General features: G+C 46.0%; 1 protein-coding gene across 4 annotated transcripts in view; it reads left to right on the top strand.

Moving 5' to 3' along the window:
- UNC5B (unc-5 netrin receptor B) overlaps positions 1–18,161 on the top strand; it is a 166,624-nt gene that overhangs the window by 109,934 nt on the left and 38,529 nt on the right. For all 4 annotated transcript variants that reach the window (XM_075934963.1, XM_006121488.4, XM_006121490.4 and 1 more), the window contains exon 2: positions 6,474–6,695. In XM_075934963.1, the coding sequence (XP_075791078.1) occupies positions 6,474–6,695 (222 nt within the window). The remainder of the gene's footprint in view (positions 1–6,473; positions 6,696–18,161) is intronic.

The following is an 18,161-nucleotide window of genomic DNA, read 5'->3' as shown; positions in this document are numbered from 1 at the left end:
TCAGTAGTGAAAATGGCTCCTAAGTAAGGGTGTGGTGACACGGTGATACACACTGGCATGTTTGCTGCATGCATTGGCTTTTTAAGCATGTTCATGTGGTTTAAAACGTGTTGATTTGTGGCACATTCTGAAAGGATCCAGGATTCACTGGGAATTCAGTCACATCTGCTTGTATCAGCTGCTCTTAGCTGCTGTTTTGTGTAGGTCTCTGCAGTGCTGTGCTTGACCACCTCTTCGAATCTGCCATGCTCAGCCAAATGCAGGGTAAAAGCCTCTCCAACACTGCGCAAATCCATCCACTCACCCTGTTGTTTGTCACTGTATTACTCAACAGGCCAGGTTAGAGAAGCAGAATGTGATCAGGCCTGTGCCTAAATGGGAGACGCTTCTCCAAGAAACATACAGGTTCTGAAATAGGTAGTGTTGGCTAGTAAGCGAGAGAATGATGCTGACCCCTGCCCTCCAACCATGCTGAATCAGTAACAAACCATGTCACTCGATGTGCTGCAGTTCCGATGTGAGGTAAAACAGAGGTCTTGACCACTTACAGCTGTTAAGAATCTCTCTCTCTCTCTCTCGCATGTGCGCGCTCACAGAGAGAGAGAGAGAGAGAGAGAATCATACTCAGATTGTAAGGACATACAGTGAATGGTCCCTTATGAATTTTACACGCAAAGCCAGACTCACAGACCTGCTCTCCTCTGTAAATCATTAACAGCATGTTCCCAACAGCACCTAGTCTGGAGAGATTTGCATGTGATGACTAGTGAGACTGATTATAGTCAAGTAAATGGATTGTAGCATGGCCTTTTATTTCTTACCTTGAAACATGTATGTTAGGTGCAGTGTGTAAACCATCCACGAATCCAGTGTGTATTCCATTTTGCCTTGTTTCTGTTGATCCAAGTGCACTTCAAAATTCCTGAAACACTTTTTGTAGTATGAAGAGTTGTTATGCATGGTGTTCTGGCTAAATTTCAATTCTAATAGGGTCTGATGTTGTTACATTGCTGCGTGATAGTTGTTTTGTTTCACCTCAGAGGTAGCAGCTTTTCAGTGATATGAAGTATAAGATGATGTCTGCCTGATGAAAAGTAAAGGCATCTCCTGCACTGCTCCTTTCTGTGCACCTGAATCAGTCGGTCTCTGCTCACTGTAGGGCAGAAAAAACTTAAGCAACAAATAGTCTGGGAGCACTTTATAGACTAAGAAAACATTGTAGATGGTATCATGAGCTTTTGTCAGTACAGCCCACTTCTTCAGAATTTTGGTCTTGTTCTGTCCTTTATGCTCCACTTTTGGGAGAATCTTGCTGTTAGGGATGTAAAATCCTGTTTAGTTAACCGGTTTACCAATTAAACAGGGCGGGTGGACTGGAGCCCATCCCACCCGCTGCTGTGGTCGTGGGCTGCTCCACTAAGGCTGGAGCACCTCCCACCTGCGGTGGGCCCTGCAGGGCTGGGAGCAGCCCCCTGCCCACTGAGACCAGGGGTCTGTGCCAGCCCCCAGTGAAACCAGTAACAGGTGAATCTTACCAGTTAACCATTAACACCCCTACTTGCTGTGCCTGTCTGTTGTGAGTTACCCAGGGATTGGTGTTCCCAAAAGACCATTGTTTAATAACCGGCCCCCCCAGTGAAAGCCTATACTCCACGGACCGTGTCACCTGCAACATTAGCATGGTCACCAGTTTTCTGTGATTCTTTCCTGTACCTATTTCCCTGCATTCTGATAGGCTCTCTCCACCCCCTCACTCCTTATCTTTGTTAGTGAAGGGGTGCTTTTGTCACCCTGCGGCATTGGTTGTCCTCTCAAAGATCCCGCTGAGCCTTCTACTGATGTCTTCTTTTTAAAGGCCAAAACAGGAAGCTGTGAAAATGCTTGTTCTTAGTCATCACTCCCCTCTGTGGGATCTGCACTAAAGGACACTTATTCATTAAATCCTTCAATCCTCCAGTATTTGAATTTTCACTGCACTGTGTTCTGCTCTTCACAAAACATAATGCTTTCCTGCCCCCTTCTTCCCCTCCTACCCAACGAGGGCTTGGGGCGCCAGCCGGCAACCTGGTGTTTGAGTTGGGCAGCAGCTCACAATAGCTCACCAGGAGGGCATTGTACCTCCTAATTATTCTGTGTCCCAGCGCAATTGGTAGGGTGCTGAGAAAATTACAGATCGGCAAATGAAATCAGGGAGGGAATGGCCAGTGGCAGCAGCCGAGAAGGGAAGAGCTGGAAAAAGAGAGAGAGAAACTAGCCTGGAGTTTAATTCATTGTTTCCAAAAGAGCAGTTAATGGATTATGACAAATGTCCTACTGTTCTCTCTTAGTGTTGTGTTAAAATGGAAATGGAAGGTCAATTTTCCTAAATAGATTTTAAATGACTGTCCTCCTGTGTTTTTCACTCACCGATTTTCATCGGGGAGGCAGCTTGGTCATTTTGCTTTCTTGGCCGGCCTGATTTTTGTTTTCTTTTTACTCCCTGTAATGCTTTCTGTTGCCCTCTTTTATTCCATAGCTTTTTGCCAAGGGTGACAAGAGACTGGGTTCACCTCAGCATTGCCACCACTCAGGATTTCGTCACCAAGCTGAGAATCCAATTTTCACTCACTATTTAGAAAAGGATGATCTTAAAGCCCTCTGGGTTCCTGAGAAAAGCCTGAAAACTTGACCTTAGTGTTGCCTAAAGGCCCTAAAACAAAAAAGTCAATGAAAAGAACCTTCAAATTTTAAAAGTTTCTGATTTTTGCAAGGCCCGACTCATGATTTCATGAATGCTTGGGCTTTAGTGGCTCATGAAAGTGATGGAGTAGACCGAATTGGTTAGGACTCGACATTCATAGGCCATGCAGGCTTGAGGCAAACTTCCCCTGTGCAATTCTGTTTTCGCATCTCCAGCTGAACCTGCAACATCCTCTGCTGTTTCCTGAGCATGTACAGCTCCGCTGTGGTAGATCAGTGCTCACCCACATCTATCTCCTCACTTACGTCTCACTGCTTGGCCTGAACACAAGCCACTAGTGTCCCTTTGTGTCACCTTTTCAAATTGTATTTGTGCGTGAATATTCACTAAGGTCAAACCTGACAAACTCACTACAATTGTGAACAAAATGGCATATCTGAACTCAGCTTTCTAGGGAGGAACCTAGTGTTTGAAATTCTTGTTCCACTGTCAAGAGCTCTAGGCTCTTGCTTTCTTTATAGCTCTTGATTCCTAAAGCAAATGGCCTGGCTGGAAGTAGTCACGTTTTTTTGCCAGGGGGATTGTGAGAGTGGCGTCCAAGTCCATTACCAATTCAATGGTTTTAGTCATGGAAAAAAGTCCGTGGTGCTTTAGATTACATGTGCAGCTGCTGCAAAACCTCTATTGTTGATCATTCGTGAAATATTGTGATCTCTGTTCTGGAGTGTATAATCTTCTGAGAGGGATGAACTGGGCATAGGCATGGGCAGTGGAATGTGAGTGTTATGCAAAAGAAACGGGAGAGTTGGCTGGTGTGGGGACCACTGGAATCCAAGAAAAAGCGGTGCCTAAAATCTGGAAAGACCGGTCTGTGTGATTTATGTTGCGGTCACAGTCAGCTTTCCCAGTGCAAGCCCTGCTGGGGTTTTGTTTGGATCACACCAATGCATTCCTTTAGCCTGTGGGATCGGAGACCCTGGGCCTATGCCAGACTCTGCTCATTCTCACAGAAGTGAACCTGTGAAAAGAGTTGACATGGAGCAAGAGACTGGGAGGAAAATGGTGTGAAAACCCTCCTTTCCATTTCAGCACCTTGATTTTCTTTAACCCTTTTGGTTCCGATCCATGACTTGTAGGTACATCCTCCAAGTATCCCCTTTCAGAGAAGCCTCAAGTGACCTGATAACGCATTCACATTGCTGTTTGGGGCAATGACGAGGCAGCTCTAACATGAAGTACCTGCCTCTGCTCCTGGATTGATGTGTTTTCCCTATTGAGAGTACCTCCACCCAGCAAGAACCGGAGAACTGGTGTGATTTTGGAGTTGTTGGGTGCCAATGACACACTATGGATGCCTTCAGGCTGGTTAGCAGCAGCATGGCGGGATGTCAGAGGCATGTGGCTGAATCCTAGGTTGCTCATGGCTCCAGTGAAGGGTGGAAGAGCAGGGTTCCGTAGGAGTACAGAGCACAGGAGAGGAGGGGCTGGGGACTTTGGGGAGGGAGAAGGGGCAGGAAGTGGCAGGCAGGTGAGGAGGCTTGGGGGAAGGGGCAGAGGTGGGGGTAAGGCAGGGCAGGGGAAGGGAAAGACAGGGTGGGGGCAGGGCCTCGGGTGGTTGTACTGGGCCCCACATCCTTCTAGGGATGGCCACGTTTAGGGGCCCACTATTTACTGCTCTCGTTGTGAAAACTGATTATATATTCCTATCTGTTGTCCTATCATTTAACCAGTTACTGATCCATGAGACAACCTTCCCTCTTATCCCATGATAAGCTTACTTTGCCTAAGAGCCTTTGGTGTGGGACCTTGTCAAAAGCTTTTGGAAAGTCCAAGTACACTATGTCCACAGGATCCCCTTTATCTACATGCTTGATGACACCCTTAAAAATTCTAATAAATTGGTGAGGTGTGATTTCTCTTTATAAAAGGTGTGTTGACTCTTCCCAACGTATTGTGTTCATGTATGTGTCTGACAATCTTCTACTATATATTTGAGAGTGTCAGTGGGCGAGTTTCTGTCCCTCCATCTGTCTGTCCTCCTCCTAAACATTAAGAGCTAGGACCGCCAAGTTTGGTATGTAGCGTCCTCTTTTCATAACGTAAAGCAAGGTCAGGGTTTGGTTGTGTGGGATTGGGGAGACTAAAGTCCCCTTCCCAGTTCGTACAGGGACACATAAAACCGTACAGAAAAGAGACTTACCAGGGAGGTGGAAGGGCTGGCTGAGAGTGCCTCTTCCATCCAGGACTGCCTGAGCCCCAAGCCTCCCATCCCCCAGATACCCATTAGAGGCAAAGGGGCAGTGTCACTCCCACCACCCCAACTCACACTGGAACATTTCTGGCTGTTCCCCTTCCTCAAGGAGTGTAGGGAATGCAGGAAACAGATGAACCTGGATCTGTCCCTGCACCCCTTCCCCACCTGTGCCCCCTGGAGCTGCAGTGACCATGGAGAGCCGCTTCTCACATGGCCCCATGCTACTGCGGGGAGAGAGGGCTGGGTAAGCCTCTCTCCCCGGAGCAACCTGCATACTGAACCCCTCATCCCTAGCCCCACCCCAGAGCAATGATTTAAATCAGGGGTAGGGAATAGAGTTACCAGGTAGACCCCCCCCAAAAAAAACCGGACACACTTGATCGTGGGTTGGGGGGGGAAGTGGGGCTGGCTGGGGGGGGAGGTTGGGGGCCGCGGGGTGGCCGGGAGGAAGGGGGGCCGGGAAGCAGAGCTGGGGGGAGATCGGGGGCCGGGAGGAGGGGCGGCCGGAGGAAGGGGGGGCGAGAAGCAGGGCTGGCGGGGGGGTGGGGGGGTGCAGCCACTGGCCTCAGACGGAGTCCAACAGGCCACGCCCCAGGCAGGCACTCCCTCTCAGTTGCTAGTAGAAGCCTGGTGGGGGCAGGGGGAATGGCTGGGAGCCACCCCCCCGCCTGGCTTCTGCACGCAACCAGAGGCTCCCAGCTGGGAGGCGGGGCTTCCATTGGCACTGGGAGCCTCTGGTTGGGTGCAGAAGCCGGGCCGAGGGAGTGGCTGGGAGTCCCCTTCCCAGTTCGTACAGCGGCCCACCCGGCTTTTGCACGTGACCACAGGGCTCCCAGCACCAATCGCGGCCCCGCTTCACAGTCGCTCCCCCGCCCCCGCCAGGCTTCCGTCCGGCACCCAGCTGGAAATTCAGAAAATACCGGACATTGCACATGTCTGGTATTTTCTGAATTTTTCTACTGGGCAGAGACCCCAAAAACCGGACTGTCTGGCAGAAAACTGGACACCTGGCAACCCTAGTAGGGAACCAAAGGCCAAGGGGCCAGATGTGCTCCCCGGCTTGCCTGGATCTTGCCCCCGAGGCTCAGGGCTCCCCCCAACATTGAGGAGCCTGCGCTGCCATCTCCCTGTAGGGCTGGAGCACACAAAATTTACTAGCCTGGGCCCCCTAGGCTCTGGGGTGCAAGAGGAATATGCGGAGGGTCCCCCTGCTTTTCTGCTTCTTGTTCTGGAGCCACATCAGTGAAGGGTTTGTTGTTGTTTTTGTTTTTTGCTTCTCACTTGTGTGAATCCCCCATCCTTACTTGTGTGATTTTTCTGTGGGTCGGTCACCTCTGACCCAAAAAAGTTTCCCCACCCTTGATTTTAAATGGGAAAAAACAACAACAATTGATTAAGGACCCAAGCAATGCCAGGGAAATTGTCTGAATCTTAAATGCAGAGCTGATAGGTTTAGACGCTGGTGATGCTTGGGGAAGCATTAGTGGAGCACATGCAGTCAGAGTAACTGCTTTCTTCATTCTCTCCCTTTCCTTGCAGGAATTGAGTACAGCGATGTGCTTCCAGATTCCTTCCCATCAGCCCCTGCAGAGACCCTCCCCCATTTCCTGCTGGAGCCCCAAGATGCATACATCGTAAAGAACAAGCCCGTGGAGCTGATCTGCAGAGCCAACCCAGCCACTCAGATTTACTTCAAGTGCAATGGCGAGTGGGTCAACCAGAATGACCATCTCACTAAAGAGAGCTTGGACGAGGTGACTGGTAAGAAACCACTCTGGCCCTAACTCTCTTTTTATCTTGTTTTCACCACCCATCCTGCCCTCTCCTTCCTATCTGACTTTCTCTCTCCTCTCCTGCTGCAGCTGTCTACTCCCTCTCTTTAAAGCTCTGTAGTGTGAAACAGAATGGTATTTAAAGCACATTACTTTGCATGCATGCTTGAAATGGAGAAATACCTGGATCCTTTTCCACTTTGGATGAGGAACAGGATTGCCACCTGCATTCAGCCTTGCCAGACAAGATTGGTCCACTTTAAAAGCAATTTATAAGCCTTTTCTCTGGCTATATACAGTCAGATTTTGGAAGTTCAAGGAAACATTTCCTACCATGTAAGAATGAATTTTCACACACCTCCATCATCATCCAGGAACCCACCCCTGCAGTCATCCCTGGTGCAAACTGTGCACACACACCAACAATTTCATCACTGGACCCAATGACATCAGCCACCAAATGAAAGGCTCATTTAACTACACATGCACTAATGTGATCTATGCCATCAAATGCCAGCAATACCCACTGCAATGTATATTGGCCAAACTGGACAATCTCTACGGGAAAGAATTAATGGACACTAATCAGATATCCAAAAAGGCACTTTTAATCTTCCTGGACACTCATTAATGGATCTCCAAATCACCATTTTGTTTCAGACTAATTCTACAAGCCAAATACACAGAAGAATTGGAACTTAACTTCATTCACCAGTTTAATTCTTATGCTAATGGTTCTTAGCAGCCTCTTGTAACTATTTGAACTGTCTCTCTCTTTTTTCTTCCTTCTCTCCCCCCCCCCCCCCCCAATTTATTCTTGGATCTCGACTTACTGTACTCCGGTCATCTGAAGAAGCAGGTTTTGCCCACGAAAGCTCATGATACCATCTACGTGTTTTGTTAGTCTTTAAGGTGCTACTAGACTATTTGTTGTTTTTTAAGTTGTATCCTTCTTGTTGCCCTATCTCATCTAAATATTTGTAGACTGATGCAATTCCTCCCTGTACACCTTGCTTGCTAAAGCTATGTGCATTTATCTGTGTCTAATTTTCCTTCAAATCACTACTGATTTTTGTTGGTCTTAATTAAAGCCTGAGACTGAAGAACCCATGTGTGAAAAAAATATTGGAGGCCCATTCCCACCAGACCAAAGAGAACACCATTGTGATCACCCTTCCCTCTGTTCTAAAGTGTCAGCATGTGCCATCCAAAATGGAATTGATCTTTTCTGCTGCCAGATTTTCCTGCCAACTCATGGCTAATTTGTTGTCTATTATTGCCCAAAAGTCTGTCTCAGAATTTATCCTTTTTTTGCTTTTCTTCCTCCTGTTGTATATCTGTTTGAGATTATTTCTCCCCAGATATATTAGCTTGTGTTTTTCCAGTTCATTTGATTATTTACCATCTATGTCCAAGCTCTCTAGGTCACTGTGATTTCCTTGCACTCACTGTTCCTCTCAATTTTTATTACCTGTGACTTTCAATAGAAGAGTTGCCCCTCCAACTTTGTTGGTGAGGTTATTGAATAAAAAGAGACCTATCAAAACTCCCTTGCTGAACCCCACCGAGAAGCAATTTATCAACATGTTAAAAGAGTTATTTCTTGGAACATCTAGTTCTAGACAACACAGAAGGAGACAGTGTTCCCAACTTAGTCGTAAGTTACCAAAAGGAGTTCAGTCAAAAAGTAGCTATAGTTAAGCTATTTAATAACAATGACCACATTGTAATTAAGCTCAGTACCCTTGTGGGAGGAATCCTACCAGTGTGGCTTTTTTAGCTGAAAATGTATTGAAGTGTTGAAAAAGGAGAACTATTAGATATAATTTAGTTGGACTTTCCGAAAGCATTTCACAGGAGGTGGTTGAAAAAACTAAGTAGTTAGGGTCAGGTGTAAAATATTGACATTGCTTAGGAAGTGTCAGAGAGAGAAAACCAAGAACAGGGATAAATGGTCAATTTTTAGCATGGCGAAAGGTTAACAGTGGGGTACACCAAGGATCTGTATTAGGACCTGCTATGCTTGTTCAGAAAAGGTGGGAAACTTTTGGGTTGGGATTTTTCAAGGAGCGTCAGGAAGGCCTACAATTCCAATTCAGTTTCATCAGGTACTTTACTCTCTTTTGAAAATTGCAGCCCTTGGCAAAATGCTATTCTGATAGAAAAGTGATGCAAAATTGCCTGCACAAATGTGTGACAAATGCTTTGCCATTTTTGTCCCACTTTATTTAAAATCTACGTTATTATATTGCCACATTTCTGGGGCATCTGAGTTCCACACAATCTTCCATGTCTTTATCCTCATAATATCCTTTAAGGCAGGAAAGTACTATCAATCCCATTTGAAAGATGGGGAAGCAAGGTACTAGAGACTTGCCTAAAATCCAAGAAAGTCTATGGTAGAGCAGGGAATCGAACCCTGGTTTCACTAGCCCTCTCCTAGTTCCTTGACACATGGGACAGACCTTTATCTCTAGGGCCTAGTGACTATACTAGACCAGGCAGGTCGGCTTAAGGTACACCATCCAGCTATGCAAAGTGTGTACCTGGATTCAATTTACCTTAAGCCAAACCACCGCAGCATCCAAACTGCGGGAGGCTGACGGGAGCACACGCTCCTGCTGGTTTCCCTTATTCCCCACAGAACAAGGAGTACCAGACGCCAGCGGGGGCTGCCCTCAACATTCGATTTACAGGTCCATTAGACCCATAAATGGAATTCTAGAAGATTGACCTCCGGAAGGTTGATCTGCTTTGTAGCAGACATGACCATGTGGTATGGAAAGGCTGAACGAGTAGGTGGCATAATTTGCAAGTGACACAGCTTTATTTGTAATAGTCAATCTAGAGAGCTCTGACGAACTTCAGAGGGACCTAACAAAGCTGGGTGAACGGGTGGCACAATGTCCGATGAAATTCACTATTGAACAAGACAAGGTAACATATTGGAAGCAACAATGTGAATTACTTACTTTGCCAAGTTCAAAATTAAGTGGGATCACCAAGAAAAAGAGCGAGGGCTCAATTAATTGAAAAGCTTTCTTCACAGTTCAGTGACATCCGAAAAAGCCAACAGGATTCCTAGCGAACAGGATAGAAAAGAATATTGAGACTTTCATAATACCATTATATAAACCCTTGGTCTCACTGTCACCTGCAATACTCTATTCAGTTTTGCCAACCATATTGCAAAAAGGTAAAGCAGAAATGCAGAGGGTCCAGAGGCTGTCAGTGAAAATGATTACAGGTGGGGGGAGGGAAAACCTAGATGAGGCGAGATTGGAAAGATCAAGATTCTTGTTTAGAGAGAATAAGAATGGGAGATTATACACAATAATGGCTGAGCTAAGGAAGCTAGATCAGGCACTGGCATTTATATTTCTCATAATCCAGGAATGAAGGGACATTTAATGAAATTGAAAGGCATTTCAAACTGATAAAAAGAAAACACCCAACACATAGTCAATCTATAGAACTCATTGGTAAAGGGTATCAGAGGCCAGAGGCTGAGTCAGATTCGAAAAACGATTAGCTATTTAATGGCTAGTGAGAAGGTGCACAGGTAGAATTTAAAATGTATATAAGTAATATCAAAGCTCTCATGCTAAGAGCATAAATCAAACAGTAGCTGCCCTGATGAGGAAAAATGTATCTTATGGGCACATTATTCCATAGTTGTCCATTACACTTTCTTGCACTTTCCTCTGAAACCCACATGATTCTGGTTTCTGACAGAGATAGGATAATGGACTGGTTAAATCCTCAATCTGACATAATTTAAATGATTTGCTAAAATGTAAATATTTTACAACTATCCCTCTCTTCATCGCTGATTTTGTAACTGTCCTGAAAAAAAAAAGCAGTCAAGTTTCTCTTGTAAGATATGTTCTTGGGACAAGCCCATGGATGTGGTGAATTATTCACATGAAGTCTTTAAATCAAGATGGAATGTTTTTGAAATGATCCTTTAACTCAAACAGAAGGACATGATGCAGTAATTATAAGATGGGTTTTTTTGACCTGTGTTATACAGGGGGTCAGACTAGATAACATCGGTCCCTTGTGGCCTTAAAACAATGAACATTGCCCATTGGTCATGATCCTGTTAGCCCCTTGATAATGCCCCCATATTATTAGCATCACTTTACTAGCAGGATAGTAATTACCAGGATCACGCTTCTTTGCTATTTAAAATATCAGCATTACTGCTTCTCATGTCCAGTCAATCAGTACTTCCCAGACTAGAGGTTTTTGTCACTTTTCATTACCAAAAGTTAGTGGTACATGACATCTGAGTTAGATGATTTGTGCAAGTTCACAATTTCCAAGTATTCATTCAGCTGCCTGTTATGAAGAGCTTCCTAATTGTCTCAGTGTTTTCTTGTTCCATCCTCCTATCATCACCATCTAGTTTTAAATGGGAGTTCACTCTGTTCTGTGAGTTCTTGTTTGCTTGCCTTTCCAAAACTACAGTGTTGAGGGAAGAGTATTTATTTTAACCTGAAATAGTTGAGCAGCTTACCTGGAAGCCATTTTTCCTAGTCTGTACATTTTTCTTTTCCAGACAATTTGCTGTCTAATATATTCCCTATAAGGTTTCCCAGCCACTTTCCATTCCAGTGAATTTGAATACTCCTTCCAGTCACACCTTATTCACAATGTACCAGATTTTAAAAGGTATTTAAACTTGCTGCACCCAATGTTATAAAGCCTAACTGATTTTCAAAATGATCACTCAGGAGCCAAAATTCCATTGATAAACTATCCGATTATGGTACTAAGAGTGTAAATCATTCCTGGAAAATGGGATTTAGGCACCTAAATCAGTTAGGCATTATGACACTGAGTGCAGCAATGCTTATGTATCTTTTAAAAATGGGCTTAGATTATTTTTTAAATAAATACACTCAAGACTCTTTAATTACCTTGCATGCTGAGTTTACAAGTTGCAGGACAGACCTATAAAATTAGGATAGTTGTGCCAATTTTGGGGTGAGCAGAAGGGAGGTACATCAGAAATCAGACATCTTGTTTAATTGCCTCCCCGTCTGGCATCTGAGGGAACCTGAGGATTGCCAGGGAAACATATGAGTGTGAATGTTGTTCTATTGTAAGTGAATGATTGTAGGAAGGAAAAATGTTTGTTCCTGAGTAGTTTATTTTGTTCTTGTTTGCTGTGTTCAGTTTTCTATCTAGAATTAATGCAGAACTATAATTAAAGCATCCATTAAAGAAATCCGTGTTGCACTGTTAAACTTCTGCAAAAGTCTGTATGAAATGGCTAAATTATTTAATTAGTGTCTAAATTACCAGTATGAATATTAAATGAATTCAGGATGGCAGGAGGCTTTATGTTCTCAGGAGGCTAGTTGATCCATACTGTTGTAATCCCAGCTGTGTGACCATCATATCAGCTAACGTAGCTAAATGTCAGGTGTGATTCAGAGGCGAAGGAGTCAAGGGGCTTGCAAAGAAATTTAATGAAGCTAGGGTTATGGGCAACTCATATATGAGAGAATGTGATGACAAATTAAACTTTCTAATAAAAGTAGCAGTGCATGGGGCAGTATGCGACATTATAGGGCAACTAATGCTGTAGTAACTGTGTCTCTTGTATTTTTAACTAGCTGGTGGTGCATTCTGGGATTTAGAATTCCATCATGGATCTTTGCTCATGGTTGGAACTCTACATACCACAGAAAATGGAGAAGCTGATTGTGCACTAATGATTCTTCTGTGCCTCTGCAGTCTAAACAGGCTTTCTCAGGTGGAAATGTGCAGATTCTTTAATTCAGAACGTGAAAACTGCAGCTAAAAAGACCACTGAGTCATTTCATTGTAGTAAGACGATGACTTGCCTGTGGCTTTACTCTTACTGGAAGCAGTGACACAGAGGGGTTGCTATTACTCCCTGCCTGCTGCTGAAGTAGTGGCCACCTCCACTGAGGACGTGAGCTATGTTCCACAGTTGTTGGGCAGATTGCACCTTTGGCCGCTCTTGGCCTTTCCGAGCGCACTCGTGCTAAATGTAGCCATCACCTGTCTCTGGGATAGAATTGGTGCAGGGGATCGGACTAGAGCTCTCAAGGTCCTGCCCATGCCTGCATTTCTGTCAGTCTCCCACTCTGACTGGACACTGCTTTGCATTTCCCTGGGTATCAACCAGAAGTTGCCTCAGCAAGTCTGACAGTGTCCAGACCCTGCAGCTCTGTTCCCTCGGGGACAATGACAGGGGTAACTGGTGACCAAACGGCCACCTTAAAACAAAAGCATTTAGGAAAAAACATATCTTAAATACAGTACAATAGACCATGTGCATGTCATAAGCGTACCAGGTGTAAAACCATTTTTCACAGGGGGATCTTCGTTGGACTAACTCTGTGAGGACTTCTCCCTAGAGCCTCTGTTCAGCCCTGTGCCTGGGCAGAGCTAACTGACAGCAGCCTGGACAGCCCCTGGTAAATTACCCTCCTGCTCCCCACTTCATAGGACTCAAGTTCACTTTTTAACTCTTTATAGTCCTTTTGATCTGGTGGTTCTATGCTATGGCAAAACAAGGATGGCTGCTGGGTGAGACAGGGATCTGAAACTAGCACTTTGCTCCATTGTATTGCAAGTATGTGCTCAGGCATTCTTATCTGGAAAGCCATTACATGGCCTCCATGCCTTGTACCCTATTGAATTTGAGTATTATGGGCATATAAATAAACAGTCCACTGCCCCCAGTGTAAACACAGGGAATTTTAATAACTTCAGTGTACAATAACTTTCCCCTACATACTGGTTACCAACAATGTTCATAAAATTGTAACATCTCCATGTTGACAACATAGGAATTAGTGGCCATTTTGAGTGAGTGCTGTTGACATAATGGAAAATACAGGGAAAATTTTCTAATAACTTTGCTTAACTGGAACCTAATTTCTTCAAAGGCATGATTGAAGGTGTCTGGCAATGAGTTTTAACTATATGAAAAATCTGAAAGCTAAAAATCTATCATTTATAAGCAAAAGGGGGCTAGAAAATAGGGATGTTAGATATCTTGTAATTGAATAATCATGTAATTGCACCAAATATTATCAGTTACACTATTATTCGATAGTCCCCAGGGTGGGGCCAGCAGCCAGTGTGCTCCCAGCCTCACGTCCGGGGTGCCCACTGCCACCTCATGCCACTGCCTCTGCATCAGTTGGGAGGTAGAAGACGGTCTGCAAGGGGAGCCATTCAAAAACTGGCTGCCAGCACAGACCGGCTCCCGTCTGCCACCCCACGCTGCTGCCTCTGATGCAAATGTTGTGCCGGCATCCCTCGGAGCAGCTTCCTGTGTCCCTCCCTATGCTGCTGCTTCTGATAGAGGCAGCAGCCCGGTGTGGGGGGAGTGTGAGGCAGGTGGGCCAGTGCTCATGGGGAGCTGGCTTAAGAGGCAGCAATGCAGGCAGGGGGAAGAGATGCTGCTCCACTGTATCTGGTGCTTGTGGGGAGCCAGCTTAAAAGTCAGCTCCCCATGGGCACTAGCTCCCATCTTCCTGTTGCTGCCTCTGATACAGACCCAGCCACCGCTAACAGGGGCTGCTGCCAGAGCAGCCTCTGCCCACAGCCAGCCCAGGCTGCTGTAAACAAGGACTGCTGAACCCAGTGTGAGCCAGGACTGGGCCCGGCTCTTACTACATTTACAATGCAGTGCCGTAGTGGTCCCAGACCTGGCGCAAGCCAAGACTCATTAGTCCTGGCTTGCACTGAGTGCGTAAGCTACCCCTGCCATGGCTCTGCATTTTAAATGTAGAAAGAGCTGCAGGGGTTCCTGCTCTGTCCCGGCTCGCATCGGTCCAGGACCTATCCCCACTGCGGCTCTGCAGTTTAAATGTAGTAGGAGCCGGGTTGCCTGTGCCCTGAGCTCTTACTATGGGCTCATCTAGACTATGCAAAAGCGTCAAAAGAGGATATGCAAATTCTGCGGGGATTTGCATATCTTCTTCTGATCTCACTTTCGAAAGCAAAGCTTTCGAAGGTGAAAGTAGTCTGCATGTGTTTTTTCCGGCAACCCCCTGCTTCCTTTTTCAAAAAGCTGCATAAAGCTCATTTAAACTGCAGAGCAAGGGTAGCTTCTGGACCAGCATGAGCCAGGGCACAGCACCTTCCTTTATTGACTAATTGTGTAGTCAATAAAAATTGCATTGACTACACGATTAGTCAGTTATCCCCCTCTTAACATCCCTAGCCTCAGAACTGGCTGGCCAGAGAGCATCCAGCTCAGAAGCAGCACCCCGCCAACAGTAGTGCAAAAATAAAGGTGGCAATACCATATCACACCATGCTGTCCTTGCTTCTGTCTGTGCTGCTGTTGGCAGTGGCTCTGCCTTCAGAGCTGGGCTCCCGGCCAGCAGGCACCACTCTCCAGCTGTCCAGGTCTAAAGGCAACTCAGAAAAAAGGGTAGCAGTACCGGAGCCTCCCGATAATAGCCTTGCAACCCTCCCACAACTCTTCTTGGGTCAGGACCTCTATAGTTACAACACTATGAAATTGCAGATTTAAATAGTCGAAATCATGATATTTACATTTTTAAAAATCTTATGACCATGAAATTAACCAAAATGGATTGGATTTGGTAGGTCCCCGCATGTGTGTTCTCAACTTGGCAGTGCTAAGATACATAAACTCACACTGGTTCCAGTTGTCTTGTTCAACTTGATTGTTTAACTTTCTAACATGGCAGTTTAAAGCTATAAACTACCATGTGGTTAAATAATTCAGGCACGATTTCAAAAATGACTAGTGATTTAGGTTCTCCTTTTTGGGTGCCAAACTGGAACACTTTAAATGGACTGATTCTTGAGAGAGTGCGGAGAACTACCCTCTGAATAGCAAATCCCTTTAAAGTCTGGAAAGAGGCTTGTCATCCAAAACATGTCACTTCTGAAAATCTTGGGGTTTTTTTTATCTCTTCCCTAAACATCCTCCCCCCCCCCTCCTCCATGGGATACTTTTTTGTTTTTTTCAAGCATCTCATTTTAATTAACAAAATATATAACTAGTCATGGTTTTCAAGTCTGTGCCTTTAAAGATGCAAGACTAGCACATGATCTGTTACATTAAACGGACTTTGATAGACTGCTAGGCAACCCTTTAGGGTTGCATCTTATTCTGTCAGTGCAATAAAACTATATTGAGAAACAGGGAAAGAGTGTTAAAACGGGCACTCCAAATTTGGTGCGAAGCATGTTCCTCACTTCATACTAAAGCCATGTTCACGCAACTACTTATGTTGCCAAAACTTATGAAAAAAACCTCCCTGAGTGACACATGTTTTGCAGGCTTACTACTCTCGTGCAAGTGCTATATTGGCAGGAGATGCTCTTCCCACCAACATATTTACCACCACTCATTTAGGTGGTTTTATTACGTTGACAAGAAAGCTCTCTCTCCCTCCTCCCCAGCAAAGCATGGCTACACAGGTGATCTTACAACGGTGCAGCTGTACTGATACTGGTACCACTGTGCGACGGTAAGCTTGTTAATGTAGACATAGCCTTAGCCCGTACATGTATCCCTCCTTATGTTGTGAAAATCAAAATTCATTCCCTGGCTGTTTTGTTTCTTCAAGAATAGATAGGAGGATGAGAATGTTCCACGTATTTCACTGTGAGTGGGACACCTGCTCAAATACCCACCTTTCCTTTAGTTTGTAATGGCTGTAGATGTGATGAGGATTGTATAAAAACAGAGAAAGGATAAGATATGAATAAGGCTACAAGTACGTTATGGAGGTTGCACGGGTCTTGGAATCTGTGGCTTCTAGAGACCTCTGTGACATTGGGGCCTGCAGCAGCCCAGCACCATAGGAGCAGGAGAGCTCAGCAGCTCCCAGCTGCCATGAGTGGCAGGGGAAATCCCCATGAAGTGAGTGGGGAGGGAATCCCCAGAGCACCCCAGCCACCAGTAGCAGCAGGGGACCCTGCAGGTCCTGGTAGCCAGTGGAGACGCCCATTCCCAGTTGCTGTAGGCACCATCCTACACCCCCTCCCCATGTTCAGCCCTGCAGGGCTGTGGGGAATTCCCCTCCTAGTCACTGCACAGAGGTGGACCTGGAGCTCCCTGCCACCGCATTCAGAGGGACAGGATGCTGGGCCCTTGTCCCTCCCCATTTTGTCAGGGATGTTTATAGTAAAAGTCACATGAATTTTTGTTTACTGCCCGTGACCTAGTCATGACAAAATTGTAGTCTTAGGTGTAGGTGTTGGGGCAATAAAACAGACTCTTTAGTCCCTACACATAGTAACTGGGGCTTTATTTTAAACAAAGTCCTCAGAGTGACTTTGCATACAACTTATCACAACCTGGGATGGCTAAACGCAGCCCAGCTGGCTAAGGCATGGTCATGTGATCAGAAAGTATTAGAGGTTGACCCACTTGCCACGACCCTGTTTCTCAGCCTTCCTCTTTCACCCCGTTCTCTGAGCAGCCCCTTTTCTCCCTCAAGCTGGGGGGGGGTGGGGCTGACATACTGTTCTTGCTATCTCACTTCACTACCACACTAGGGATGTAACAGTGTAGTTGATTAACTAATAAGCAAAATCTTATAGGTTAATGCTATAGACTTCACGCATTTCCCCCCACCCCTTGCCAGTACATTTTTTAGCAGGCTGGCGAGCAGCCCAGCTCAGTCCCAGCTTGCACTGGGTCTGGGACCCACTCCTGCTGTGGTTCTGCCGTGGTTCTGTGTATTAGGAGGCAGCCGGCCAGGCAGCCTGGCTCAGTTCCAGCTTGGGCCGGGTCCAGGAGCTCAGACCCCTTCCTCCCAGATAGGTGTTACCCGGGGACTATAGAATAGTCAAGTAACCAATAAGAATTCATGAGGTTAATCAACTATTCAGTTAACAGATATTTAACATCCCTCTACCAAACCATATTGTGCCTTCAGTTCCCCTGTGATGGGTACAATGGCACCATGTGCACCATCAAAGCTTTTATATGTCCAAGGGTCCTGTCAGCTGCAGACAGGCACTTTAAAGGGACATTTACATGGGTGGTTGGTGAACTGCTGGTTTGGAGTGGCTAGCCCCACCACACCTTCCTAGCCCCACCACTTCTGCCCTAGGCCCTTACATGTCTGCCAGAGCCCACTCACCACTGTAGCAGCTGGCCAAAGCCCCCATGCCTGCCCCACTCCCAGGCTAGTGCCCCCCAAGCATTGGGATGCTGGACAGCACAGCCCCAGTGGCACCCCAACCCTGGAGCTTTGGGAGGTCCAGCCCAGCCTCTGTAGTACAAGAGCACTGGGAAGGTGGACAGTGCGGAGCATGATGGCACAGGGGAAGAGCCAGCCACCTTCACAGCAGGAAGGAGGAGGGAGATTGGGACGGAATGTGGGTGGAGCCAAACCTGGATGTTTGGGTAGACTCCACCTTCCCCAGCCTGTGACACCCACTGCCTATGGACACTGATTTGAGATGGGAT

Source organism: Pelodiscus sinensis, chromosome 8 (assembly GCF_049634645.1).
Source record: "Pelodiscus sinensis isolate JC-2024 chromosome 8, ASM4963464v1, whole genome shotgun sequence".
Lineage (NCBI taxonomy): Eukaryota > Metazoa > Chordata > Testudines > Trionychidae > Pelodiscus > Pelodiscus sinensis.
Note: the sequence above shows the minus strand (reverse complement) of the source record. Positions and strands in the feature narration are given on the sequence as shown.